The sequence below is a fragment of the Myotis yumanensis genome, unplaced genomic scaffold (genome assembly GCF_028538775.1).
Source record: "Myotis yumanensis isolate MYYU_CA2020_CCGP unplaced genomic scaffold, mMyoYum1.0.hap1 SCAF_6, whole genome shotgun sequence".
Classification (NCBI taxonomy): Eukaryota; Metazoa; Chordata; class Mammalia; order Chiroptera; family Vespertilionidae; genus Myotis; species Myotis yumanensis.
The window spans coordinates 40,391,472-40,419,272 of record NW_027223757.1 but is presented as its reverse complement, the minus strand read 5'-3'; the positions used below and the strand labels follow the sequence as shown (position 1 = coordinate 40,419,272).

Sequence of the window (27,801 nt, the reverse complement as noted above, 5' to 3'; positions counted from 1 at the left end):
ATAAAGTGCTCACATGAGATCTAACAGGCACCCACTTGAGTAACAGAAAAAGTCTGTCCATCACACAGGCGCATCACAGCAGAGGGAATGGGTGTGCAACAGATCCAGGTAAGCAAGGAGCCACGGAACCAGCACTAGCAACCAGTCTGCCCCCTCCCCCCAGCATACCTCTCACCCTAAAAGACGACAAATGCCACCAAAGTACCCACAGCAGACTGTCTTTGCAAACACCCATGAGATCTCCTAAGAGAGACTACTAGCGTGTTTTGATATGAAACTTTCATCAGTGACACCATAAATCTATATATATAAAAGGCTAAGTGACTGACAATCTGCCTGACCGACCGGCCAGTACATATGATGCACACTGGCAATCCTATATAATAAAAGCCATGCAAATTGTCCCCTTAACCGGGAGTTCGACCACTCACTATGACGTGTGCTGACCACCAGGGGGCGGCACAAAACATGGCGGGTGCCAGCAGCTGGCAGCAATGGAGGTGCTGCCAGCACCGATGGACCCCGACGAAAGTGGGACCGCAGCGGGATGGTGGAGCAGGTGAGCGGGCGGCGCCAGGCCAAGGCGAGTGCAAGTGGGGCCCAACTGCCCTGCTGATCACCCTGCAGATGGTGACCAGAGGTGGCAGTGGGGGGCGGGGCTGCCGCCCAGCACTGATGAATCGTCCTGCAGGCGGGATGGTGGAGCAGGTGATGGGGTGGTGCCAGGCCAAGGCGGGGTGCCAGGCGGGGCTGTGGGCCTGTGAGGTTGGGGGTGTGAGCTGGGGTCCGATTCTCACAGGCCACCCCGAGGGACCCCACCCGTGCAAAAATTTGTGCACTGGGCCTCTAGTTTAAAACACTGACTCGCACATGCATGATACATGTAAATAGTATATTACATATACTATTTTGACATGTAATTTTTTGCAGTAACGTAATTACCGCACGAATCTTTCTTCTAATTAATTTCCTTTCAATGTGCACGAATTCATGCACTGGGCCACTAGTAAAAAATAACCATCACAACAGTGAGTCAAAGAAACAGTTCTTTCTAAACATGAGTGAGCCAGCCAAAGGTTGCTTTAACTTTGAATTAAGAAAGCTTCTTTCCTTAAATTTTGTTTTCCTCTGCTTAAAAAAAACACTTCATTTTGGAGCCTCTCACTGCAGCATAACAACGTCACTCCACATAGAAAACCAAGAACATTAGGCACAACGAGGCATAAGGAGCCGCGGCCTCTGTGCAGGGTGGGCTGGTTCCAGCAAGAGGACAGCGACAGGTATTTTCTGAGCAGCTGCAAGGCTGTGCCCCCTGGGAAAGCAAGTTGGTGTCAGTTATTTCTCAGCCCCAAGAAATTGAGATGACAGTTCCAAACTCTGGGGATTTCAAATGATTCAGATATGAGGAGAGGTGGTCACTCCAGGACTTTATCCAGCCAGTCATCTCTCATTTTTATACATGACAAACATAAAAACCACAAGAGTAAGAAACCTGCTAAGGTAACCCTGCAGCTTATGGAAAATTGCCACTCAGGTCTCCCAAGTCCAGAATTTCTCTACTGTATCACAAAGCAATTCACTTCAAATTATGACTTCCTTGTAAATATCTTCATTGGGAGTAATTTTGCAAATTTTTGAAACCGTTAAAACCTATTTTACGGTCCCCCCTGCCCCCCAACCCTCAGTGATTAATCACATCTCTAGGGAATGCAGAAAACAAATATTCTCCTGGGAATATTATGCTTTCTTTGCTTTTCTGTTTTTGTTAACTTCTTGAAAAGGCGACTCACTCAAGCATATCAAAAGCCATTTTCCAGATAAAGGGGTTATTATTTATTTATTTTCAAGCTAATGGGCCTGCTGGAAAGATGATCCTTCTCCACACAGTATTCACTGTCGCCGTTTTGAAAATAATATTGACATAATAAAAACCCCACCATATCCTGTCATGCTGTTCTACTAAAAAAAATTGAGTTTCAATAGTATTTTTAAAAGGCTTAACTGACATAATTCATTTCACAAATGAAACAAAAAATGCCTGAGAGAACCATAAAGAAAGCATCCCCAAATTTCTAAGTAATTAAATTTAGAGGAGCTTCTAATTTTGTACACTTACAACCATATTCTAATGAATGACTGCTTAACAGGTAAGAGCTCAGAGATCTTTGAGATGAAATCCTTTACAGAAATGATTAAGGAAGAGAGAGAGAAAAGGTTTGCATGAAAAGTGCGTAGCCGAAAATGTCAGAAGTGACCCATCCTTATGATCAAGCATGACTTTCCAGAGACATCACCAAACAGACAGGGTTTTACCCTGGAAGAGTGTTTTACTGTGAGACCGCAAGTCACTGAATGTGTGTCCAGCTGACTTAACATCTGAATATGGTTTCAAATAGATGAAATCAAAACATCTGCCTTTAAGGAAAAAAAGAGGAGCAAGGAAACATAAATCCAGGGAACGTTCCTGTTCTTCAAGAGAATGACATCAGTTATGAAAAAATCAGCTTGTCTCTACCGAAACGATTACTTTTCTAGAGAGGAACACATTTAGCAACAAAATCAATCTTATTAAGACACTCAAAGGTGTGCAAGCATTTAAGCTCCTGAAAACAGTCTTCACCTCCGCATTTGATCCAGTTTATATTTGGTGCTGAGGCAGGTTCAGGACTCGCATAATCACCAGCAACGGGGACCTGCTCCTCCACGCAAGGGGAAGGGAGAGGCAAAGGCGAGCCCTTCCGAGAGAAGAACGTCTGGTGAAAGCAACTCCTGCCTAATTGTAGAGCCTGACAGGTTTACGGGAGAACGTTCATAAAAGGGTGCTGGGCTCCCCTCTTATCCGGGTTGACAGAGGCCACTTGTGTGGCCCGTGCCAGGTGTGGCGAAGACATCTGACAAGGAGCAGGGCTGGCTCAGGATTCCTGCGGTCAACACGAGCAGGGACTGAGAAGGTCCATCGCCGAAGAACCGAGCAGAAGGCAACCTCATGCTCCCATCTTTGTAAAACAAGTCGCATACAAAGAACTTCCTGGGTCTTCAAGCAGGCACTGCAGATTTCTGTATTGTGCTTGGGTTAAAAACGCGAGTCTGGCATTAGATAGTTATAATCCTGTCTATTTTGTAGGCATTTGATTTCAGAGGGATGGGGAGTTGCTTAAGAGTCACCTTTAGGCCAAAAGGAAAATTTCCATTCTGTTTTGGTTTACCTTTCGAAGGATGGATGAAGATTTAAAAATTACTCACGGGACACCTCAACAACAATAAAGTCAGCCTACTAGAAATCTGTTTTAATTTTTGGTACATTTCTTGAGCACTAACTATGTGCTAAGTGCTCTACTGAGAGTCTGCAGAAATGCTTCAGCTCTCCAAGGTTCGGCCATCTGTTCTTCTGAATAAAAAAACCTATTCCCAGTCTCAAACTGTGGAGCCAGAAGTGAACCAGAGGGTGGAAGGTTCTGGAACCAAGAAAGAAAGACAGTGGTAGAGGCACAAATAGATCTTGGACTACTGGCACTTTGATGAGTTTATTTTAGAGGTATTCAAGTGTTTTAAGGTACACAGGCATTCAGGGCTATGATGAATCAATATGACTTGACTGTAGAATATAAAAGCTGTCTTCAGTGCCACTGCTTGGATTTGCGTTCAATGCAAACACTTAATCAGACATTTTCACTAAAGTAAAGCACCTACTATAGGCAGAGGTCCAGAGAAAACAGCACTGTTTTTGCAACAGGCACTGTCTCTCAGGCGCTTGCAGGATGCATCCATTGTCCGGTAATAAGGCTCACTACAATGGGATTTAAACTGAATGTGGAATGCACGTTTGCTGGCTTTGCTCTTAATGAAAACAGCAGGATAAATCCATCATCGAGGTTATGAGCTCTGCACTGTTTGCATTCAATAAACATTTGCTGAATGAATAAATGAGTTAGCATTGCATGTGAAACACGCTTTCTAACCCAGGTGCCTCAGTTCCTGAGGCTCAACTTCATCTTGAATGCCTCTCACACACCCTCTTCTCCCGCCTGTCTACATGGCAGCCCTACCATCCCACAGGCCTCCTGCTTCCGATCTGGCACCTGTGACCTTCCTTTTTTTAAAAAAAAAACAAAACTATTTTATTGATTTTTTACAGAGAGGAAGGGAGAGGGATAGACAGTTAGAAACATTGATGAGAGAGAAACATCGATCAGCTGCCTCCTGCACACTCGCTACTGGAATGTAGCTGCAACCAAGGTACATGCCCTTGACCGGAATCGAACCTGGGACCCTTCAATCCGCAGGCCGACGCTCTATCCACTGAGCCAAACCAGTAAGGGCCTGAGATCTTCCTTTTAATGTAGGCCACTCCCCTATGGAAAACACGCAATATCTCCCCATTCTCTACAGAATGGGTCCCACATTTAGACCAGCAATGAAAGCTCTCCACTCTTGGCCTTCAACCTTTGTGAGTCCTTCTCAACCTCCTCTGTCCTCTGCACTGAAACGGCCACTTCACACCTCCAGACCCCCTGCTCCCAATGTTTACAGACTAAAGTATGAGCTTCCCCCCACAAAAAAAAAATTAATTGGCTTTTAGGCATTCACTTGTTTGACACCCTTAGCTCCTACCCAATGCATCTCAGGCAGGTTCAACCTCTATGAGAAAGGACTTTACAACAGCACAAACGGAGCTCATTTCCTTTGGGGGCCTAACTGTTAGAAAGTTCTTTCTTCCCTGAAAACGTCAAAATAACAGAAAGTATAGAAAACAAAAATTAGCCAAGGCGCTGGAGACAGAACCTACTGATAGTAAATGCCTATATAAGCTGTCAACTAAATTTTCCATACATTTAAAAACAAATAGTAAAGTACTGCCAGTTAGTTTCTATATTTTTCACAACAGAGTTTTCCTTATTCCTTATTTCGGTCAAAATACATGTTATTTATTTTACTTGATCTGCTTAAAACAGTTACATAGTTCTCACCAGGTACCAAGCATCATTTAAGGGCTTTATAAATAGCCCCTCACGTTGCCAAGACCGGTTTGGCTCAGTGGATAGAGCGTTAGCCTGCGGACTGGGGGGTCCCGGGTTCGATTCCGGTCAGGGGCATGTACCTGGGTTGCGGGCACATCCCCAGTGGGAGATGTGCAGGAGGCAGATGATCGATGTTTCTAACTCTCTATCTCTCTCCCTTCCTCTCTGTAAAAAATCAATAAAATATATTTAAAAAATAAAAAAATAAATAGCCCCTCACGTTAACAGATGAGGTCTGTACCACGAATGCCCCCATCTTTTAGAGGGGATCACTCTGCCCCACAGAAGTAATTAGTCCAAGTCATATATTTCCTAAGTGATGAAGTCAGGATTTGAACCTGGGCCATCTGACGCCAGACTCCATGCACTTAGTCACCATAAACGAGGGATCAGCAAATCCCCTGGCCCTTCCTCCAGGGATTACCGCCCCCCCCGCCATGTGTCTCCCTTCGAGAGCTGTGCATCTATTTAGTTCTGTACCTTGAATTGCACCTGAAAAACAGCAGGCACTTGAAAACAAAAGCTAGATAAATGCATGAATGAATGCTCAAACTAGACCTATGCTTTATATCAAACAACATAAGCGTATTTTAAATGGCAGTTCGTTATAAGAAATAAATCCATACAAACAGAGCAGCCTAGAGTCTGGCATCAAAATGCCTGTAAGCTGAGTAATAAAATACAAATTAATTCTGGCTGAGAGACTTAAGAGGCTACATAAGCATGGATAAGGTTACACATTTCCAACTTATTATTACTGAAAAATATTTAATATCTTACACACAGCTGTTAATCTATTTTACACGCAGGGGAGCTCTGTGGCTCCTGAATTGTTCAGTTACGGTAATTTACCGCACGAGACAGTACCTGCATCATAAAGCCAGACAAGAATACCTGAAATCTACTTCAAATCCTCATTAAATCAAAACTATAGCAGACCACTTATTTATTTTATTGTATTTGAAAAAATAAAATCAATAACCAAAATGTTGAAAAGACAAACTCAGGGCACAGCTTTAAAAATGTGTGGCTGGGAGTTAAGCGATCCTTAAAAGAAGGCAGGCACTACAGGGAGCCAGATGCTAGTGAGGTGAAGGGAGAGCAGTGTGCAATCAAGCCATCCAGGCCGGGTGGGGGGACGGGTGAACTGCATAACACAGAGCTGGTCCTGAACTGAGGACAGCAATAACAGAAGCCCAGGAAGCTGGCACAACTGGCCAGGTACCATTTGCCGTTTGCACATTCAGGGGAAACAGATGCAGCAAAACACGGTGAGAAGCAAAGGCGCACAGTTTCATTGCAGAAAGATGATCGGAATACTGAAAAGGTGCATTTGGAAGTAAAATTCTCAGGCACAAAGACACTGAGGCCAGTTTCTGTTGGACACATCTAATGCTGCTATTACACTCCGAGCCCCTTCTACCTAGAGTCTCCCAGACAACACAAATGCAAATCACCCAAATAAAGCCTTCGGGTGAGTTACAGGCAAGAAAGAAGCCCATCACAAAAGCCTCTGAGTCACCTAAACAGTAATCATAAGAAGCCGGCTCATGAGCACCACCTCGCAGGTCACTGCCCCCACTGGGAGCCCGGAGCCAGGAGCGGACTCACGCTGGCTGGCAAAGGCAGGTGCAAAGAGGTGGCCAATTAGAGGAGATGGAGCCAGAGGCTCAGAGGAGCATCACAAGTAGCTGGTGGGAGGCCACTCGCCAGGGGGCGGAGAAGAGGAAGGCGGAAAAATGGAAGGCAAATCACGAAGTTCACAAATCCTGCTGTGAAGGTCCGAGCACAAATTCTTCTGTGATTGAGGATCCCAACTTGGCTGTGTGAAATGGTTTACATTTGTGCAGTAGAGTAACAGCAGCAAAAATCTCATCATGAAACCATATATAGTTTCTTCTCTTTTGATGGCTATGAATCACCCCCCCCCCCCCCACCCCCGCATTCACCCCAGCACTACCATGATAGAAAGATCTCGGCTATTCATTTTAAAATGCAGAAATAATGTATTTTTAATCACACACACACCCCTTTTTATTATCACCAGTAATCAGGGTGGCATTAAGATAATAAAAAAATCAAAGTCTAAGAAAAATGCAAGTTTCAGATGAATCAATGAATGATGGTCCATGGAAGATCTAGGAAAGAACGCCATGCTGTGCTGATGACGGATGGCATCCGTGAGCGCTCGACAATTATGAAGTGTCAGGATCTGTGTGCAGAAAAGCTGGCTAAAAGCCAGCACACCAAGTACAAAAGCTTTCACTCAGTGAATTTCGCGTAATATCTGTTAGGGTCACCAAAGGAGGTACGCACATGGCCGAAAGGGGTAAAGAATTATGAATTTATTAGGTCATCTGGAAACCAGTTGGGTTGAGCCCCAAAATGGCAACAGCCCCAGGGCAGGGGAGTCAGACTGTACAGGACTGTAGGGGGCTTTATGGGCAGGGGATTCTCCGGGCGGTCCTGATCCTGGGCAAGTGCGGAGGGGAGAGTTACTGGTCTTAGCAAATGGAATGTGGTCGAAGCGAAAGGGCATGTCAGTTGCGAAATGATCTGAAAGGTCAGTTTCCCAGGGGAGGGGGTATTGATTTGATCATGTGATCAGACTGAACAATATCTACTACGCAGTAACCGACATACAAGGCCCAGGGCTGGAAGGAGACCCCTCACTCCTGGCGGCAGCTGGGCTCCCTGGCTTCCTGCAGCCTCCTCGGTCCATTGCTACCTGACGTTCGCTGACTGTTCTCAAATGCTCATGGCCCATCCCAACACTGCAAACTGTGTCCCTGTGACTTCTCTATTCCATGCCATTCTCCTTGAAACCTCTCCCGACTCCCACGATGCAATCTCTCAACGCCCCCTCCCCCAACTAACTGTTAGTGCCTCCTTGAGACGGTACACACCGTTGGGGTTTTCAAGCCAAGCCCATTGGTTCATCCGTCCCGACCCTGGCAGCCTCAAGATGCTCCCTGACTCCTGACCCTAATTCTCTGAGCTCCTGGTAGATACCAATGCATCTGGCACAAGCCCTTTCAGGGGAGTCCCCATCGTAGAGGAGATCAATTCTCACCCCATCTGGGTGCACATCAGACCCTCTGGGTTTGGACCAGCTCCTTTTCCAGGCTCGTTTCCTGCTGCTGGGTTCCAGTCCTGGTGCTGAGGATTCCTCTGCTTTTGTACCAATCCTCCTCCTCCAACGCCCTCCTCCTGGCCGCCCAAAGCTCTTCTCCAGGCAGCCTTGTTCCCAAGAGCAGTCCTAGCCGCTCCTCCTCCTCTGGGTTCCCACAGAACCTGTGATCAACTTTCATATGCCACCACACCCCCCCCCCCCCGCCCCCACCATCAAATTGCCAAAAAAGTTTGATTATATCATTTCCCCTAGTAAGTGCCACTCTTCCTTATATTCCCAGCACTGCCAGATCACAAGGTATTAGCTTAGTAAGTGTTTGTAAATAATTACACCTATTTATTTACTTAAGCAATCTTCTCATTTGAAAGTTCCATGTTATCTGAATTAGGAGTAGTAAGTATAACTACCATTATCTTAAGCACCATGGAGCACAAGGACCCCAGAACCTCAAAGACTAACAGCATGGGGGGCATTACAAGGAACACAAACAATGAAAAAGGAAAGGAAAATTAAATGCATGAAATAAGCTGCTTTGAAAAACATTAGAAAAATTAAAGGTCTTTAGAAAGTAATAAAAAAAAAATCCAAAGTCATGATCATAAACTTTCATGAAACATAAGAAATAGGTTAACTGAATTTACATGTTAGTAGAATTACTTTTTTTTTTTACAGGTCAGCTTGTCCAAAAGGTTCTCACACATTTGTGAGCAGGCAGCCTTGCAATAAATATGTGCTAGGAAAATATTTTAAAAAATTACTTTGATGCTCTAAGGGGGAGGGGCAGTAGTATCATTTCCTGCTTTGGTCACAGGCTATAACCCAAAATACTCTTAAAGATTAGCTCATGCAAAAAACTCCACAGAAGTACAGATGGTAGTAACATTCATTTTCTGACAATATTTATTGGTTTTGAAAGGGCAGGACCAGTTATCATAGGAAAGAACAGGCAGGTGTCCAACATAGAAATTCTACAGAAAGGAAATGTCCCATATTTATAGGTTTTTCGCAATCACAGTAGATAATTTCAGAATGCATCATCTATCACCGCCTCTCTCACTGAGTATAACATGCATCTACTCTGTGCTCTGGGGACACAGCAGTGGGCAAAACCACTTTCCAAAGAACACAAACCAACAAAAAGATAATGCCAGCTGGTGATGTGTGCAATGGGGAACCAGTATCGCTGGGCGTGGGAGGAAGGGCTGGGGAGGACTGCTATCTTTGCAGCACAGAGAGGGAAGGGGTGCTGATCGGCGCAGTAAAAGGAAGCGAAGGTGAACATGCTGGGGTGTGGGGAGTGCGTGCTCACTTGCAAAGCAAGGAAGCCTGTCGGCCTGCAGCTGAGTGGACGAGGGGAGAAGGGCAGGGGCCTGACTGTGGGGCGCACAGGCATTACTCCAAGCTGGTCACACTACCAGACACACATGATCATAAGGGGTATACTATTTAGTAAGAAGCTACTTTATCCTATGAAACAATAGCCAATAGTCATTTCCTTCTGACTGCTGATCTCAGAACTGGCTGCCCTGCCTGCTAATACTGACCCCAGCCAGGAAGTCTGCCGGCTAATGTATCAAGAAGAACATAAATCATTCCCCAAAGTGACACCAGCACCAACTCTCAGTACAAGAGACTGAAATTCACCATCACCCCAAGGAGAGGGTGGCTGGATCACACACATTTTACCACCGAGGAAAACGCAGCAGAGAGAGATACTCTAGCAGAGAGAGCCAATTTCACCCCCACCACACACCCCTGCAGTGGCCCCCAGGCCTGGGGCCAGCCCTGTGCTGAGGAGGAGGAGGAGGAGGAGGAGGAGGAGGCGGCGGCGGCGGCTGCGCCAGCCCTGTGCTGAGGAGGAGAGGAGTTGCAGAGGATCCCAGCCCTCCAGGGAGGGCTCTACTCCCCAGGGTTGGGAAGGAGAGGGCTGTGTCCTGAGGGGTAAGACAAAAAGACAGGTGGGTAAAGGGGAGAGAAAACCTAAGCAATGACCAGATTCCCATTTGTAGACGCCCTCCTGGTGCTGTTAGTTCTCTGTCTAGCTTCACCTATGAACAAGGCAAAGTGAACAGACGCTGGAATCGACGGCTCCTCTAAGGGACAGCAGATAAGAAGGGCGCCTGCTTTGGGCACAGCCGTTGCTTTGCAAGTTCACAGCACAAGAAGCAAAGGTCTTGGGTCAGCGCTTCCAAATTAAACCTGTGAATATTCTCCTGAATTTGAGTTAGAAGCCACCTGGTGCCAGTAGGGGCATCAATGCCAACCCCAGTAAGAGAGACCTTGAGGTCCAGCAGAAATGAAATGAAAAGAGCAAAAACATAAATATGTAAGTTTTATTTCACTTCTGAGCATACTTTAAATGGAATTTCAAGTATGACCAACATTTAAGACTTAAAGCTCCTTATATTAAAATATAAATGTTATGTATGCATATGTATGTGTGTAATATATATGATATAAATGGAAACGGTAATGAGAATCTCCATTAACATGCAATAAGGAGACTAGAAGTGAACTCTAAAACAATATTTACAAATCATTAAAAATGAATCTATGGGTCTGATTGTCTCCCCTTTCATACAGAGGGTATTGTTATTGTTTAACAGGTCCCCTAAGAGCTTACAAAGTACTCACTAGATACATGATAGGGAAACATTCTTTTAGAGGTAAGGAATCTTAAGGATTTGTTTTAGAGGTGAAAAAACAACAACAACAAAGCAAACACACTCGCAGACCAAAACACAACTGAGCCATATAGAGAGCGCAAATAACTTACCCTGCTAACACATGTGCGGGATTTGCACAGCTCTGGAGTTCTACCTTTTTGTCTTGGTTCTGTCAATTATTAACGGTGTGACCTTTGTTAAAACACATCGAATGAGTTTTAATTTCCTCTCTGTAAAACGAGAGAGCTCTGCTAGTTGAACCCTAATGTATATGCAATTGGAAGGCATATGACTTTGTCCAGAGCCCCGAACCGTATTGGCAGAAAAATATACACCGAGGAAAAAGCAAGAGAGCAGCTATGAAACTAGGGACCTGCCCACCTCCCGGAAGGCTGGCACACGGCACGCTTCCATTCCACCCAGCAGGCGCCCTTGCAGGTGAGTACAGGAGGGTGGCTCGGAGTGGGCTATCCCAGGCAAGAATTCTCCTGCCCGAACGAAACCCCTGAACAGCCATCCGGACCCTGGCTTACCTCACCTCCTCATCCTGCCAGAGATAACCCCTCGGAGTGTGTCTGGCTTTTAATGCTCAGAACAACACTACACACTTGTATCAACACTTCTGCTAACGTCAAGACAAGAGTTTAGGGACGGCGCACACTCGTGTTCTGGAAGCAACGCTAAATGTCTGTCTTTGCGGGAGGAGAGCCTTTTCAAAAGGTGCTTCTCTCTCAGGAGCATATGATTTCTGCTGGTCACAATTAAAATATTTGAAAATTCAACTTTTTTGGAGTCTGTTTTTCCATCCCGGATCCTGAAATTTAGGTACCTGGCCACCAGGTGGCGTTTCAGTTTCTTCGACTCAGGGTCCACAACAAAAAGTTTTAACTGAAGGCCTGTTCTGCCTTCTGTGGCAGATTGTTAGTTGTCCCCCAACATCCATTCCCTCCATTCCCGTGATGAAAAGGCCCCGATTTTTAGCTGGGTGCTTTTTTTCTGGCATACATCTCTAAACCTCCTCTTTGCTCTAGGTGTGGCCATGTGTTCTTGCTAAAAATAAAAATGAAATCAGACAAAATATATGTGCCCTTCTCACAAACATCCTTATTAAACAGCTGGCATGCACCTTCCCTGTCCCCCTTCCCTCTTTTCCACAGCTGCCTTCCTGCTGTCTGGGGAGTGGATGTAACAAGGCTGGAACCCCAGCAGCCTTCTAGGGCCATGAGGTAATGCTGGGAGCAGAAGCCATGGTGATGAAGCCACAAGAGAGAAGCAGCTTTGATTCCTCAAATCCTTGGACATCAAGTCGGCCCCTGACTGATTCACTCTCTGCTTCTTTTATGTGCGAGGGACACACATGTCTGTCTCCTTTAAAGCCGTGGCTATTCTCACGCTTTCCCACTGCTCACAGCTGAATGTAATCTGAGTCACATACCTTGAGATTTCCAATTCGGTTTTAAAAACAAATATTATTAAATAGCAAAAGATAAGTACCATCAGCACACATACTATTCACAGATGATACTATGCTACTGATTCAGTTCTAATAAGCAGGAAGTGACTTTCTACTTAAAAAAAAAAATAAGATAATGAACTATAACATTTCCCCCAAAACATAGTTTTCTAGCAAGGAGCTGGATGTAGGTGTGAGTAACCTGAAATCTACCCACCTCAACATCAGCAAAGCTCCCCAACCTGTAACTTTCATACAATTCTAAGACCAAGGAAAGCAAAATTGAAGCCTCTAAACTCGGTATCATCTACAGATGTCTAAATACTAAAATCTCTGTATATACACCTATGAGTAGAGTTGTCACCTATGGAACCGAGTTGACACAGAGCCTGATATCTGACAGTGATGGCCTCCAATACAATATGTAAAGAACAATAAACCTAGACTGCCTTCCAGAAGTCCATCTAAACATTCAAATTAAATCGACACCTATTCCAATCTAACACCCTGGCGAAGCAGGCTGAGCAAATTCCTGAGATGCGGAGTCCCCGCACATCCCCCAGGAGAGCCGGCGATGGGGCTTCTTTCTATGGCGAATCCCCTGCTCTAAGTCACCGGCTGCGTTCCCGGCCTCACCTCGCTGCCGTCCCCGTTCATCGTTCATCATGTAAACAGGACCCGTCCCTCAGAGCAAAGTTCAGAGACATCAGATGAAGGTCAGCACAGGCCTGGGTTCGCCTTGAGCGCTCGTCCACCTACCACAGGGAAGGCCCACAGGAGGCGCAAGAAACCTTCCAGGCCTGTCTTGGGGTTTGGGGGCTCAAACCTCAAGGCCACCTTCTGATTTTTACTGAAAGTGGGTTACATATTCTCAGGTTGCTGCAAAGTAATGTACTTTTTAACCTCCGAGAAGGATTTCTGTGCAGTGATACAGAGACCGCAGCAACTACAGATGTGGACCCCACAGCTCATTTCTCTATTATCAGTCAGCAAGAAAGCAGAGACTCTCTTATCACTCACAGTCACACTATTGTAACAGCTGCCATCTTCAGGGGGAAGACTCACACATGTGCCCTCTATGGAGAACGCCTGCATGACAAAGAGAATTCTAAAGAAGAGGAGGAATCTCTTCATGCAATGGTACTTATGTCACAGCGAAGCGTAATATAAAAAAATAACACAACTACTTAGGCAATAAACTGTCAAGAACAACTGACTAAATGCAAAGCAGTTTTCTGATTGCAAGCATGGCGACCCTCACAAAGTTCTGGAAATGTTTCCTCACTCACTCTTCACGGACATGTCCTGAAGATTTCTGAGAACATGGTGTTATAGAAAACACTGTCACTAATTCAGCTCTCAGCTCACTGAGGATGTGGATGAGTCAATATTCAAAAACTGTATGTGCTGCGTGCTCAGCGCAGAAGTTAGTATCAAAACACGAATTAATGTTCTGAGAACATGTTCTCCGAATCGGAAAGCCTGCATGCTAGCAACCAAACTAGTTATCACCACTAGAAACATCTAGAGTAGACTAAAGGGAAAAAATTTCTTTACCCCAAGGCATCTTGGTAAACTCAAAGAATCATCTAATTTTAACATTTCTGTTCAACTACACAGCAAACCACCTTTGGGATGTTCTTGATGTCTCAAGGGTATTACTGTGGGTAAACATCAAAAGTAAAATTCCTGCCCAGTGGTGTGGCTCAGTGGTTGGCCACTGACCAGGTCACGGTTCGATTACCGGTCAGGGCACATGCCCGGGTTGTGGGCTTAACCCCCAGTAGATGTTGTGCAGGAGGCAGCAGATCGATGATTCTCTTGCATCATTGATGTTTCTCTCTCTCTTTTTCCCTTCTTTTCTGAATTCAATAAAGATACATTTTTTAAAAAGTAAAATCCCTACAAAGCATAAGAGAACAGGAATCAGGATAAAAATGTATGTTATGTATTTATAATTCTTACTATTTTTTGTACTATATTGATTTACATTTGTTCTTGCCCCATAACACTGGCTCTTCCTTCTGAAAAATTGTCTTTTATAAAATGTGGAAACTGTTAATGAAGTTTCTTCATAGTATACTCAGTTCACTGTTCTTTTTCACATTTATAAAATTTGTTTCATTTTGAAAGGAGAACAGCCAATTTCTCAGCTGGCTGAACAAAAAGGAGATACTGAGAAACCAAAAAAGTGCACTGTTGCCCCACTACACTCCTCCGCTGTGCCACACTCAATGCAGCACAAACACCACTCCATTCACAGGAGGAGCAACCTCTGCACAGGACACTGACGGCATGAGTCCTTTCTTTCTTGAATTTTCTGGGAAATTGGGAAATCGCACAGCTACGGAAGGGCAGAGGCAGTATGTGACGAAGGGTAGTGGGAAAATCGTTCATGAGTATCAGTAGGGAGAGAGGAGCTTTGAAAGCACCCCAGGGCCATGACCAGCTTCCACCTCTGCAGTGAAGGCTCCCTCCTCAACCCCACCAGGAGGGTCCCTACCTTGCAGCTGGGACTGAAGCCTGCACCGCCCCCTCCATCACTGTGGTAACATACTTGGGGTGTTTCACCTTTCAGATCTCTATGTCTCTACTTTTCAGTTTGACTATAAATTTCCAAAATTAATTTATATAAATTAATATTAATTGCCTGTGCGTGAAATCTCTCTATATTCCACAGCATCACCTGGCATTGGATGTCGTGCCATAAATATCTGCTGAAGACTAAATTTAGCTAACATTTCCCAATTATTTCACTTTTGTTTAAAAGGAAACACATAACTAATGATAGATGTAGCCAGATTTGTCTGGTAAATCTTTATTACCAAACCTGTTTAATAAGTGTCATTTCTAATGTTCAGTACTTCGACTTCTTTTTTGTATTGTTGTTAATCCTCACCAGAGAATATTTTCCCATTAATTTTTAGAGAGTGAAAGGAAGAGGTAGAGACAGAGAAACATCGATTTGAGAGAGACACATTGATTGGTTGCCTCCCACATGAGCCCTGACCAGCATCAGGGATCGAGCCTGCAACAGAGGTATGTGCCCTTGACCGGAATCAAACCCGGGACCCTTCAGTCCACTGGCCGAAGTTCTATCCACTGAGCCAAACCAGTTAGGGCTACTACTTCTTCTTTTTAAGGACACGGGCACAAAGGTTGTAATCAAAATTATGTGGTCATGTCATTCACAATAAAAAGACTAGTTGATTGTAGATTTGATAAACTATCTAAAACTAAATTCCTAATGTACCCCAGACTGGAAGAAAAATGAACAGTTTTCCAGGATCTGATTTCAAAATTCTATTTCTTTCTTTTTAATGCAAAACTTACTGCTAACTGCATTAGCAAAAGATCAATGTAAAAACACTCCATAATTCTGCAAATGTCACTTTAAAAAATGTTGTTCTATTGGTTGAAAGGTCCAATTTTGTATTCTTGCCAGTGGGTAAGCTGTACAGAACATCTTAGCACAAGCACAAAGCACAAAGTTACAATCTGCCACCCAAAGGAACATGGTTAGGCAGAGCAAGAGGAACTGTGTCCACACAGGGAGGCGGAGGGGGCCAGCAACCGTCAAGGTACAGTGCTGGGGATCTGGCAAGACAGGGTGGTAAGAAGGTTCATAGTTTAAGAATATCTAAAATACTTAAACTGTAAAGATGCAACACGTGATTTTTACATCTAGTTACTAGAAAGCTAAGGAAAGCACTCACTAGCTTTGAATAAAAGAACATGAAAACAGGAATGCACTTTTACTAATCTACAAAAAAAACTAATGCATTACCAAGAAAGATTTTTTTAAATATATTTTTTTTACTGATTTCAGAGAGGAAGGAAGAGGGAGAAAGAGATAGAAACATCAATGATGAGAGAGAATCATTGATCGGCTGCCTCCTGCCCGCCCCCCACTGGGGATCGAGCCCGCAACCCGGGCATGTGCCCTTCACCGGAATCGAACCTGGGTCCCTTCAGTCCGCAGGCTGACGCTCTATCCACCGAGCCAAACCGGCTAGGGCTACCAAGAAAGATTTTATACCAGGAAGCATATTGCACATTGAGAAGGGGGGGTCTATAAGAAAAGCACTAAGTTAGCAACGATGGGAATGACCAGTTCCAAGATGAATTAAATGCCCAATTGTGGGAGGGATTACAGGTTTAAGAAAAAGGAAAATCTTAAGAAAACACTAATTAATACCAACTTTCACCATCGACTGCATTTGACAGAAACTAACCTTTTTCAAATCTTACCCAGGACACTTTTATTCAGTTTCTTACGCGTACAATGTGGTGTAACTTAATCTCCACTTTACATTTGGTCAAAATACTGTCTTCATCCTTGGATCACATCCAGTGTTCCCCACACTCCACCCCAGTGTGCCCGTGAGAGCAGAATACTTCATCAGAGGAACACGCGAGGAAGGGTTCTGTTCACGATCTCAGCAAAAGCTAATATACTGATTTTTTAAAAATCTCACTACTTGCAGGACGCCTGGGCTGAGGATGTGGACCTCCGGGTGAACTTGGCCATGAATGTTGGCAAGGCCCGAGGCTTCTTCAAGAAGGGAGATGTGGTCATCGTGCTGACCGGGTGGTGTCCTGGCTCTGGCTTCACCAACACCATGCGTGTAGTGCCTGTGCCGTGATGGGCCCCAGAGCCCCTCCTCCAACCCCTGTCCCCTCCCCTTCCCCAACCCATCCCTTAGGCCAGCGATGCTTGCAGTGCTCACTTGGGGCTGTAGTGTGGCACCGATGGGCTGGGGCTCCAGGGAAGAAGATTAAGGCCTCTGTAAAGCATGGCGATTTTTAAGACCCTGCTCAGGTGAGGTATAGTCCAGAGCCAGGCTGTCCATCTTACAGCCCTACCCAAGCAAGAGAGGCAGGGGTGCAGGACTGGAGGCTCTGAAGCTGAACATAGAGGGCAGTTGCTCCTGCTTCTCCTCTGTGCACTCCATTCAGTTCTTGTAGAAATGGACACTCAGAGAACTCCCAAGCCTGGCCTGGCTCAGAAGATAGCCGGCTAGAGAGGGCAGTGGTTCCAGTGTCAGCTGACTCTGTCTGGCCCTGGCCTTCACTTGCTTCTCCAATCCCCTCAGCCTCCCCCACTCCCATCTTGTGCACTGTGCACCTCTGTTCCTGCACTCCACTCAGCTGTCGCTGCAGACAAACTCCATCCTCCACCTTCATTATCCCCACTGCTGCAGCCGCCTCTAGGCCTGTTGCTATAGAGCCTACCTGTATGTCAATAAACAGCAGCTGAAGCAAAAAAAAATAAAATAAAAAATAAAAATCTCACTACTAATAAAAAAGACCAATCCAAAGAGTTGAGTTGATATACAGAACAATGTTAGGTAACGAACATGGGTTGATAAATTATGAATGGCAACATTTCGTAAAGGAGGCTGCGTGTGAAATTCGTGAGCAAGTGTCTGCCTTCCCTAACTTTAGAAGCTGATCTTCTCCGAGACAAAAGCCTTTACACAGTTTAGTGCTTAGTGTTCTTAGCACAACAATGCAACTTAGTTCACAAGGAATTTTGACAACTCTATCTGAGCAAGAATAGGGAGGGGCTTTTGAAAAATAAGGCTTTAAGAAAGCTTGTCATTTCAGAGCTAAATTTTAATAGAATGTGGAAGTTTGAATCCTTACACTTACTTGTTTAAATAAAACCTAGAAATGACTGATTGGTTCTAAACGCTTTTATGGAAAAGCTAATTTGTAACAAAAACTTGGCACTGAGTGCGAAGACTCCATCGCAGTGGGGCTATATTTTCCGGGAAATACACTGGTAGTATCACTGATCAGTAGGCAAGTTTTACCTACAGCTCCGTCTCCCACCACCATACACTTGATGGCCTGCATCTGGGCTGCTGTGCCAGGGGGAGGGGGGGGTCACGGAGGTGGCTCCAGGGGCTGAAAAGGGAAGTGGTGGGCTCGGGGCGCGGTGGGGGGCTCATGGCTGCAGGCGGCGGGGCGTGGGGTGCGAGGCCCACTGTCCATGCCGCCTCGTCCTCCAACGGGAAGCCGAAGCCCAGGAGCGGCCACCACCCAGAGCTGGAGAAAACTGCCTCAAAATTCTATTTCTGATACAGATCAATTTTCTACCCACAGCTGCCGTCAGGAATGGATAAAGGCTATGTAGAGCGCAGCTTTCTCTGCTGTCAGCAAAATACGATACCATATCCTTCACCCCTGCCCCACCCTTGCTCCACTCAAGGTGCTCTGGGCCCTGCCTGCATGTAGGTCACACCAAGCGCCCCCTCTGTGGCTGCTGGAGCTGCCTGTTTCTCCGCTCCTCCCTCTCTCTCTCTCGGGCATGGTCTGCTACCAGCTACACCACCAGGCAGACGCCCAGCGTCTTCACCACCAACTGCACTGCCCAGCCGGGCAGGGTCATCGGTGCTGCAGTAGGTGCTACAGCACGGCCACGGTGCCTCACGGACTGTAAAAGGGAATGAACAGCCCGGGGAGAGTCTTTTTAAATTACGTACGGAATAAATGTAAACACCAGGGTCGTGTGGAATCGAAAGTGGCATCACCCTAACGTGAGTGAAAACAAAAACAGAGTATCTGTTTCTCAAAATGCGGTGGCTCCTTTCACACGCCGTCAGCATGCTTCCCATTCGTACACAGGTCCCTCTGGAGGGCAGCTTTTACAGTGGTCGGTCACTGTCGGCCAACACCACCGAGAGCCTAATCAAAATCCGAGGGCATCTGTCACACTCACGTCTGACGTCCGAGCTCCGCTGCACACTCAGATCTCAACCACGGCGATGCAGATGTTCAGTGAAACTAGTCTGTGGTGCTGTGCATTCCAAAGGCACCTTTACACATGAGCAGATTCTATTTTAACGACTCAGTGCAGTATGTGTGATGTGTACAATCGATAGATATAAAAGTCTCCTGTGGGTATTATACACGGAGGCTCCACTCTGCCCATGGGCACAGCTCTGTTTTCTAAAACACGGAAATGAGGAGCAGCGCATTAAGACTGTAAACCAACGTGTTCTGTCCAGGTCCCATCTCTCTGAATATTTACCATGAACTTTCTCCCCGAGTGCAGCAGTACAAATAAAAGGTCGTAAGTGTCTGTGCAGCCAGGGAAGTTCTCACTGTGAAGTAAGGAGTCGGACACAGAGGAATTCAGGGAGTTTTCCTATGACGCGGGAAACTGGCATCACCCAAGCGCCTTTCCTCTCCAGTTTCCCCTGGAGACTGCAGGCTGCTACCTATGTCCGCGGGGCAGAGAGATTTCTACTCCACACAAGCGCTTGCTCGGCTGCCAAGTTTTATCTTTCCCTTTGTAACTGGAAACAATACACATTAGGTGACGGGTCTCTTTGTGCAGCACCTGTGAGGATCACCAGTGTTATCACAACAGGAAACAACAGCGACTAGTACTTGACAGGAGGGATGATCCCAACCACCCGCACTGAGAAGAGTTTCATCCTGGTAAGAAGCTGCCTCCCTGACAGCTGTCACCATTCCAAGTCCCCTCCCCTCCCCGAACGCCAAAGGGAACTGCACAGGGGGGCAGTTTGGTGTGGGAAGATGGAGAAGAGAATTGGTTTGTTTTTTAATCTAGACCTGAGGGGCTGGGTAGCAGATATGAGCAGGAGACAGGGGGTCTCTTGTAGGCAGCTCTGCCCAGTTCTAGGGCAGTAGATGCCACTGTCCTGGGCATCCCTGCCACTGCTGATCTCCGAGGCAATGAGGTGCACGCACACACATCCACGCCCTGGGGACCAGGCGAGGACTAGAGGTAGGCCCTGAGATGGCCAAATGTTACAGGTGACAGGCACACACGGTCTACACGTGGAGAAAAGGAAAAACAGCAAAGAATGACAGCCTAAAATACAGGACTAGGCTGAATTAACGAAGATGTAAGCACCAGACAGGGGCTAGTGGCCCCTACAGGGTCTCTCTCCAGGCAATGGCTCGCCTTAAAAATGAAAGAAGAAATAAGCCAAAATGGATATGGAAGACTGAAAGTCTGTTATATTTATTGCCAATACTGACTGAAAAAAAATTCATTTTATTCTACGTGCCAGACACTTATTATACATCTTCTCATATAATCCTACAGGAATCCTGCAAAGTAGATACTATCTGTATTTTACAGCTGAAAAAATGGTGGCGGAAAAGTTAAGTGACTTGCCCAATGTCACTCGACCAGGAGGTGCAGATGTTAGGCCTGCCGTGGCTTCATGACAAAGGCCCTATGCGTCTCCCGAGAACATTCTGATCTTATGAATCCTATTTACATAGACCAGAGAGCAGCACACTTTTTCTTTGAGGGCTAAGTGTTAAGTGTTTTAGGCTTTGTGTGCCGTACAGTCTCTGTTGCACCCACCCAGGTAAAGCGGGAAAGCAGCCACAGAGACTAGGTTAACAAATGGGCATGGACGTTCTCCAGTAACTGGAGGCCAGTCTGCCAGCTCCAAATACAGCTCAGGGGTTGGCAAGCGTAGATCTGGGCCAGATCTGGCCCACCGTTGGTTTTTGTAAACAAAGCTTTATTTCTTTTATCATCAAGATCTAGCCCATCATCTAGACCAGCGGTTCTCAACCTGTGGGTCGCAACCCCTTTGGCAGTCAAATGACCCTTTAGCAGGGGTCGCCTAAGACCATCCTGCATATCAGATATTTACATTATGATTCATAACAGTAGCAACATTACAGTTATGAAGTAGCAACGAAAATAATTTTATGGTTGGGTCACAACATGAGGAACTGTATTTAAAGGGCCAGAAGGTTGAGAACCACTGATCTAGACTATTTCTAGACAGTGAAGAGTAATGGACCTAGCTCAAATAACGCCCTCGTTTCACAGAAACACTCTCAGGAGCATCAGTGCTCTTTGTTCTAACCTTCCTTCATTCCTAACTTCCTAATCTGTGGTCAGTGGGGTCCAGCCCTCCAGGTGGGAGAGCCCTGATAAACACCTGGTGTCCGAGGTCACCTCTCACTGGGAAGGAACAGGGCCATTCTGCGCCATCGACCGATAAGTGATTCAGTTTCTGGGAGGCACAGGATCTCAGGCAGCTGAATGGATAAAAACGGAGATTCTTAACCTAAAAAGATGGTGACCACAGATTGAGTTTGTGGTGCCATGACAATGAATTAGTTAATTCACCCATTCTAATATTTTATGTTAATCCTCACCTGAGAATATTTTTCCATTGTTTTTGTTTGTTTGTTTGTTTTAAGAGAAAGTGAAAGGGAGGAGGAGAGACAGAGAGAAACATCAATGTGAGAGAGAAACATCAATTGGCTGCCTCCCACAGTGGCTCGACTGGGGGATGGAGCCGTGTGGGGATGGAGCCTGCAACTGAGATACGTGCCCTTGACTGGAATTGAACCTGGGCCCTTCAGTCTGCAGTCTGACACTTTATCCACTGAGCCAAACCAGCTAGGGCATTCTAATATTTTATGGTGTGCCCACTCTGTGCCAGGCAGAAACACATATGAAATTCAGACTGAAAAGACTTATAGCGCTTGAGTAAATACTTCACATAGTGCAAATCTATGTTGCTATTTATGACACCATAAGACTTGAGCCAGAACGCAAACCACTGCAAGCAAACAGACTAACACAGACAAACTGTGTTGCTTTGATAGCTACCGAAGTGAGATCCCCAGACAAGGGATTCTGGCTTCTTGTCAAGAGCTGCAACTATGGGAGAACTTGTAAGATCTGGGAGGACAGAGGCCATCCTGGCTCAGTGCCAGACCCGGGAACTCTGAAAGGATCTGTCATCCGTATTACTGTGGATCACCTCCACAGCTCCTGACGAGCTGGGCTGGGAAGGCCCAGCTTAGAAGTCAGATTTTCTAACTCACATTATCAAGAGCAAACACTCCTCCATACCTGGACGGTCTGGTAATCGGAAGCATCGATTCCTTTCACAGTCACCTCTCGGAAGACTCTTGGCTCCAGCTCCTCTTTGGTGAGATCACAGTGATAAATGATGCCTAAAAGGAAGCGGAAGTCTACGTTTAGTCCATGAACACACCAGACACAGGGGGACAAGGATCACAAAGCATAATCAGATGCCATGAGGAGCGGAGGAGCATCAGGGAGCATGAGAAGAGGGAAGAGCTAACTGTGGAAATGTAACAGGTCTGCTCCACGCCAAGTCACTTAGGAGCTCAGGCAAAGTAACATGGGAAATTTCACACAGGGCCGTTATGTCTGAGAGCCGATTACGACGGAAAAGACCAATGAGTGGCCCAAAGTCAAGAGCCAGTCAGGGGTCTCTTGATGGCAATCTGGGGCTCTTGCTACCTACCCGCCACCCACTCATTCACGGACACACAGGTGGACAGCAATCAGGGACCAGAGATGATCGGGGAGCCATTCTCAAATTGCTTTACTATTTTGATTATCCCAGTAATTGTGCATAACACAAATTGAAAAATATGCAACAAGATTTCCAGCTTATTTAACCACTAATTAAAATTCTATTTCCTGAATTTAATGCTGACATTTAACAACTAAATCGGAGGAACAATAAATAGGACAAGTCCCACTGTTTGAGAAAAACAACACTGCTGTGGTTTATGAAACAGAATTAGTCATCCAGAATGGCTGGTGTGGAAACAGCCCTCCCATGAAATACTTTACACATATACTGTCAAATATATGAAAAATCTGCTCAGCGATCCCCATGCTTGCTGGAAAACCAGAAACCAAACGGTGCTCCCACAGGACACATTCTAAATGACTGATTTGGAGTAAAACCGTGGCTGGCGTTCTTTTCAACTCCTCTGTGTGTGTTCTCCACTAACAGTTGAGAAACATACTCTGCCCCCCACTGGCAAAGAGAAGTACATTTAGATTCCTTAACAGCATGACTGCTAATCCCGATGAATGTTACCCCAATCATCACGCTTACAGACACAGTGTGCTAAGGCATGATCATAGGGTGTATGATTAACATCAACAGTGGGGAGATATGTAACATGATTCAAGTATTGGCTTTCTTCAGTATGAAGTATAACTTAAATACTTCCACGCTGCACTCAGGGCATATGCTGAATTTTCCTAGGTGAATGTCATCTTGAGGGCAATGGCTACCTTTAGATTTATGTGAATTGTGGAAAAGCTTCTTGTTCAGTACCTGCTTCCCTCTTTCCCAAAATACACAAACCATCTGGATCTTTGAAGAAAAAAGCACACCAAACCACCAAACAACTACAAACAGAGATGGCAGACCAAGCACGTACCCCGTGAGCACCTGACTCGCCCTGGCATCACCGCTACCTCTTGTGCAGTGACTGACAGGGACCCGGGAGCCAGGATTCCCAGTGCTGGCAGTTTCTGGGCCAGTGAGCTTAGATAGCCACCAAAGGACTAGAATGCACATTCCCTAGTGAAAGAAATGAATAGAAAATACACTCTAAACGCCTGTTTATCCAGAAAAAAGAAATTCAGACACTGAACCCTCTAACAGTGGAGTGAAGTAAGTATACCACAGGGGCTAGCTACTGCCTGATCCCTATTCTTCTGTCTTCTGGGAAGAGGCTGTGTTAACCCTGAAGGTACCACTACTTAATATAGTTAGTTGAGCAATGCTTTCTATTTACATATTCGCACATTCACACGGTAATGTAAATCCTTATAATGTAACGATGATTGGTGTCCAAGTACAAGTGAAGGTGGGGTTTGGAGAAATCCTAGATTCATAAACCAGAAAGGATTGGTCAGGTGATCTCTAGGAAATCAATTCCAAAATTTAAGGGTGAAAGAGAGATTTGGTATATGGGAGTCCCTTAAGGTGTCTGGACTTGAGGAGATGGGTCACTGATGAAAACAAGGCAGGGCTGGTCAGCTGGGATATTCCTGCTATAATTCGAAATAAATGTAAGGAGGTAAAAGAAATGGGAGTTAGGAAAAGGGGTAACTCTATGAGAAACTGTGAAAGAAGAATCAGAAGGATAAGAAAGACTGGGTATGTAAAGAAAAGGCAAAAGAACTTTGCAAAAGATGACCCACGTAGAGACTGCTTTGTCTGATTGAGGTTGGGTTTTAAGGTTTTTAAAAGAAAAAAATAAATAAAAACTAAAACAAGTCTCTTTAAAAATTTTGTGCTCCTTGGTATTTTCTTAACAGAGTTGAAAATGTATTTATGTCCCCACAAAAACTTGCTCATGGATGTTTATAGCAGCTTTATTCACGATTGCCAAAACTTAGAAGCAACCAAGAGGTCCTACAGTAGGTGAATGTGTAAATGGACGATGCTACATCCAGAAAATGGAATATTATTCAGTGCTAAAAAGTAATAAAGACACGGAGTGTCCTGAAATGCATATTACTAAATGAAAGAAGCCAATCTGATAAGAAGGCACTACTGTGTGATTCCAACTACATGACATTCTGGAAAAGGCACAACTATAGGGACAATAAAATAAACAGTGGTTGCCAAGGGTTGGGACATGGGGTGGGTTGAAAAAGCAGAGCACAGAGGATTTTTAGGGGAGTGAAAGCATTTTGTAGGGTAGCATAATGATGGATACATGTCATTATACACTTATCCTAACCCACAGAAAGCACAACTCTAAGAGTGAATCCTAAGGTAAGTTATAGACTTAGGGTGATCACGATGTGTCAGTGTAGGTTTATCAGCTGTATAACAAATGTAATACACTTGGAGGGGTGTTGATGGTGGGAGAGATTATGCATGTGCAGGGGCAGGGATTATATGGTAAATCTCTGTACCTTGCCCTTTATTTTGCTGTGAGCCTAAATTTGCTCTAAAACTCTTTATAAATATATATAATTTGCCTTTCCCAAACGGTTTGAGAAGGTTCTTTAATTTCTGGTTCCCAGAGTCATGCACTGCTGTATAGGATTTTTACAATGTGCAAGTCTGTCTGGAGCTCACCTTAGACAACCCTCCGAGGTTTCATGAGTACAGAATTAATCGGCTCGACAGCTAAGTGGTTCGAGCCACAGGGAATAAGAGCCTCGTGCGTCATGCTGCCCAGGCGCCTGTTTTCTCCCAGGTGTGACTCAGGATACCAAACTCCTAAATGGCTTGGGCATAAGGCACGTCTGCACTAGGCACCTCCTTGGGGACCACAGACAGCTGTGGCCTGCACCTGCCAGGTGGCTCACACGTCCACAGCAGCTGGAGCTGCAGCGACTTTGGGCCCCGGGGCTTTGCTTCTAATTTAGTCAGCTGTAATGGACAGCTAACCTTCAGAGGCCAGAGTGAGACGGCCTTTAAGGTGATATACACATGCTGACAATTAATTACATGGCCACTTTTACATCTGGACCAATAGGCCTGAGTCTGGAAGTCCTGTTCTTTGGTTTTAGATATCAAATTGCATTAAGGAGAGAAAAAAACAAAGCTGGAGGCAAAATGAAGAAGAAGAGAAAAAGGAGAGGAACAAAGCATTACAGCAGCAAATGAAAGCTTGTTCAGAAGCTGCCTGGCACTGCAGAACTAAGAACACACTTCTCTTTTCAACCTTCACAGCCACGGTCACGGATAACATTTCACTGCTTGGCACAGAACCCACCATTCTACACTGGGACAATGAGTCCTTTCTTCCCCAGTAACGACGAGCTTGTTCCTGTAATAAATGGCCACGTGGGGCCATGGAAGGAGGTTTACGGGCCTCTGCTGACTCTGGCTTTTATTAAGTGTAGGTGAGTCACCCTCTACCCTGTTCTTCTCAGCCCTTTATCCATTTGTTTCAACTACGCGATTTGCCAATGTTAAACTTCTAGAACCGCTGTAACCTGAGCGAGTGAACTGCGGACCCTGCAGCAGTGGGTTGAGAATGGCTATCTGGAGGAAACTGGCTGTTCTTGGTTCCTGTCCATTGGCTGCCACTGTACCTCAGTACCCAGTGGAGAGGGGCGAGGTGCAGACACCCGTCCGTCCCTGACTCCTGGCCCTGGTTTCCACATCCTTGTGGGCACTTTTCCTGGGCCCCCTAGATCTTCCAAAAGGCACGTGGGAAAGTAAAGCTTACTATGTGTGCCAGGTATGCCATCAGACCTACTTACAGAACATCACTCTTTGTATTTTAATAACCCTGAGAGCAACCTGCCAGATGATAAGGTTCCTATGAATGGCTTGCTCTGTGACTCTGAGGTGAAAAAAAAAAAAGAATGAGGCATCACCGTCATCTGGCCAAACCCCAGAGCCAAGTCAGTACCTGCCCAGCTCTCCCCGATCTGCTGTATTTGCCAAGGATAAAACTATTGCAACAAAACTGGGTAGGACCAAAAGGGCTATGGAGGAACTTGAAAACGAACACGGAAACGTGCACAGACTTTTTCAGCCAGACTGATCTCAGGATAGGGCCTGCTCGGTCCAAGGCAAGCTGCCAACTGAACCAGGCTCCTGGGACAAGTCGGAGTACGTGCATGGCTTCGGCAATTGCAAAAACAGCCAAGTGGAGAAGCAAACAAAACCAAAACAAAGCAAAAGAGTGTGACCGACTTTTTAAAAAGTAAAAAAGATAGCTATGTTGACTTTGGGTAAAATTAACTACATGAAATTTACATGAAAAGTAAAACGACAATCGATGAGCATTTTTTTCTTTGTATTAGACCAAATAAGTTTTTTTCTATATGATGCAAGACTATATTTTTAGACTTATCTTTATTCAGTTTAACAACTGCAGGATTTATTCTCAGTTTATTCTCGAAAACAATTGTAATGTCAGATGTGAGTATAGATTTTTATTTTAAGCTTCTGGTTACGTGCACTGTGACTGCCCTGGTCCATACAGACCAAGGCTGAATCTAAGATTATATGTGCTCCTGCGAATTTTTTTCATCAACCTAGAACAACAGTTGGTCCTGTCCCCAGAACAGAGACTCAGGACTCAGGACACAAGATTAATGACGGTGCAGTTTCGGCGGCTGCATTTCCCTTGGCTCTGAGCATCTGTTTTTCTGTTTTACTCCCATTAAGTGATGTGGCTGTAATACAGCATATGTGATTTTCAACTTCATAGCATTATATTCCCATTTCCCCAAAGACACCCAAACATGGGTCTGGTTTTGGAACTGAGCCGCACTGGTGGGGAGACTCACCTGGAGACAGGAAGGAAGTGAACTGGTAAAAGATCTCGGTGTCCTTCTTCTGCCCGCTGTAGCCCACGATGCTGCCCACCTCGAGCGGGAAGGTCTTCAGGAGGGCGCCCGTGGCCAGGTCGTGGAGCTGCAGCGTGTTCTTCACGTCGTGGAGGTAGCACAACACCAGGAAGTTAGCCCTGACGCAGGCTACCCATTCTGAAAAGACAAGAACAGACAAAGCCTCAGGTGGTTTTGCAAAGGCGAGGACGGCACACCGATGTCGCTGGACAGTAGTTCTGGAGCTCCAGGGTGCTATGCAGCAGTGCGCCTGGCAAGGTGACTGTACAACTGCTTTTCATCACTCACCTAGTGTCCAGCATATTCTCTTAATAGTGACTGTCACTGTGGTGTCTAGAGGAAACCAAATACTCTCCACCTTGGGCCAGGGGCTGTGATTACCCAGATAATGTGTGTACTATACATAACCA

The 27,801-nt window shown here is 45.4% G+C and overlaps 1 protein-coding gene across 1 annotated transcript in view; it reads right to left on the bottom strand.

Annotated features, from left to right (window-relative positions):
• The window catches only part of PREP (prolyl endopeptidase), a 108,314-nt gene that overhangs the window by 17,465 nt on the left and 63,048 nt on the right, over nucleotides 1–27,801 (bottom strand). The window contains exons 9-10 of the mRNA XM_070418006.1: nucleotides 27,332–27,529; nucleotides 22,142–22,245 (exon numbers count right to left, since the gene is read on the bottom strand). Of these exons, the coding sequence (XP_070274107.1) occupies nucleotides 22,142–22,245; nucleotides 27,332–27,529 (302 nt within the window). The remainder of the gene's footprint in view (nucleotides 1–22,141; nucleotides 22,246–27,331; nucleotides 27,530–27,801) is intronic.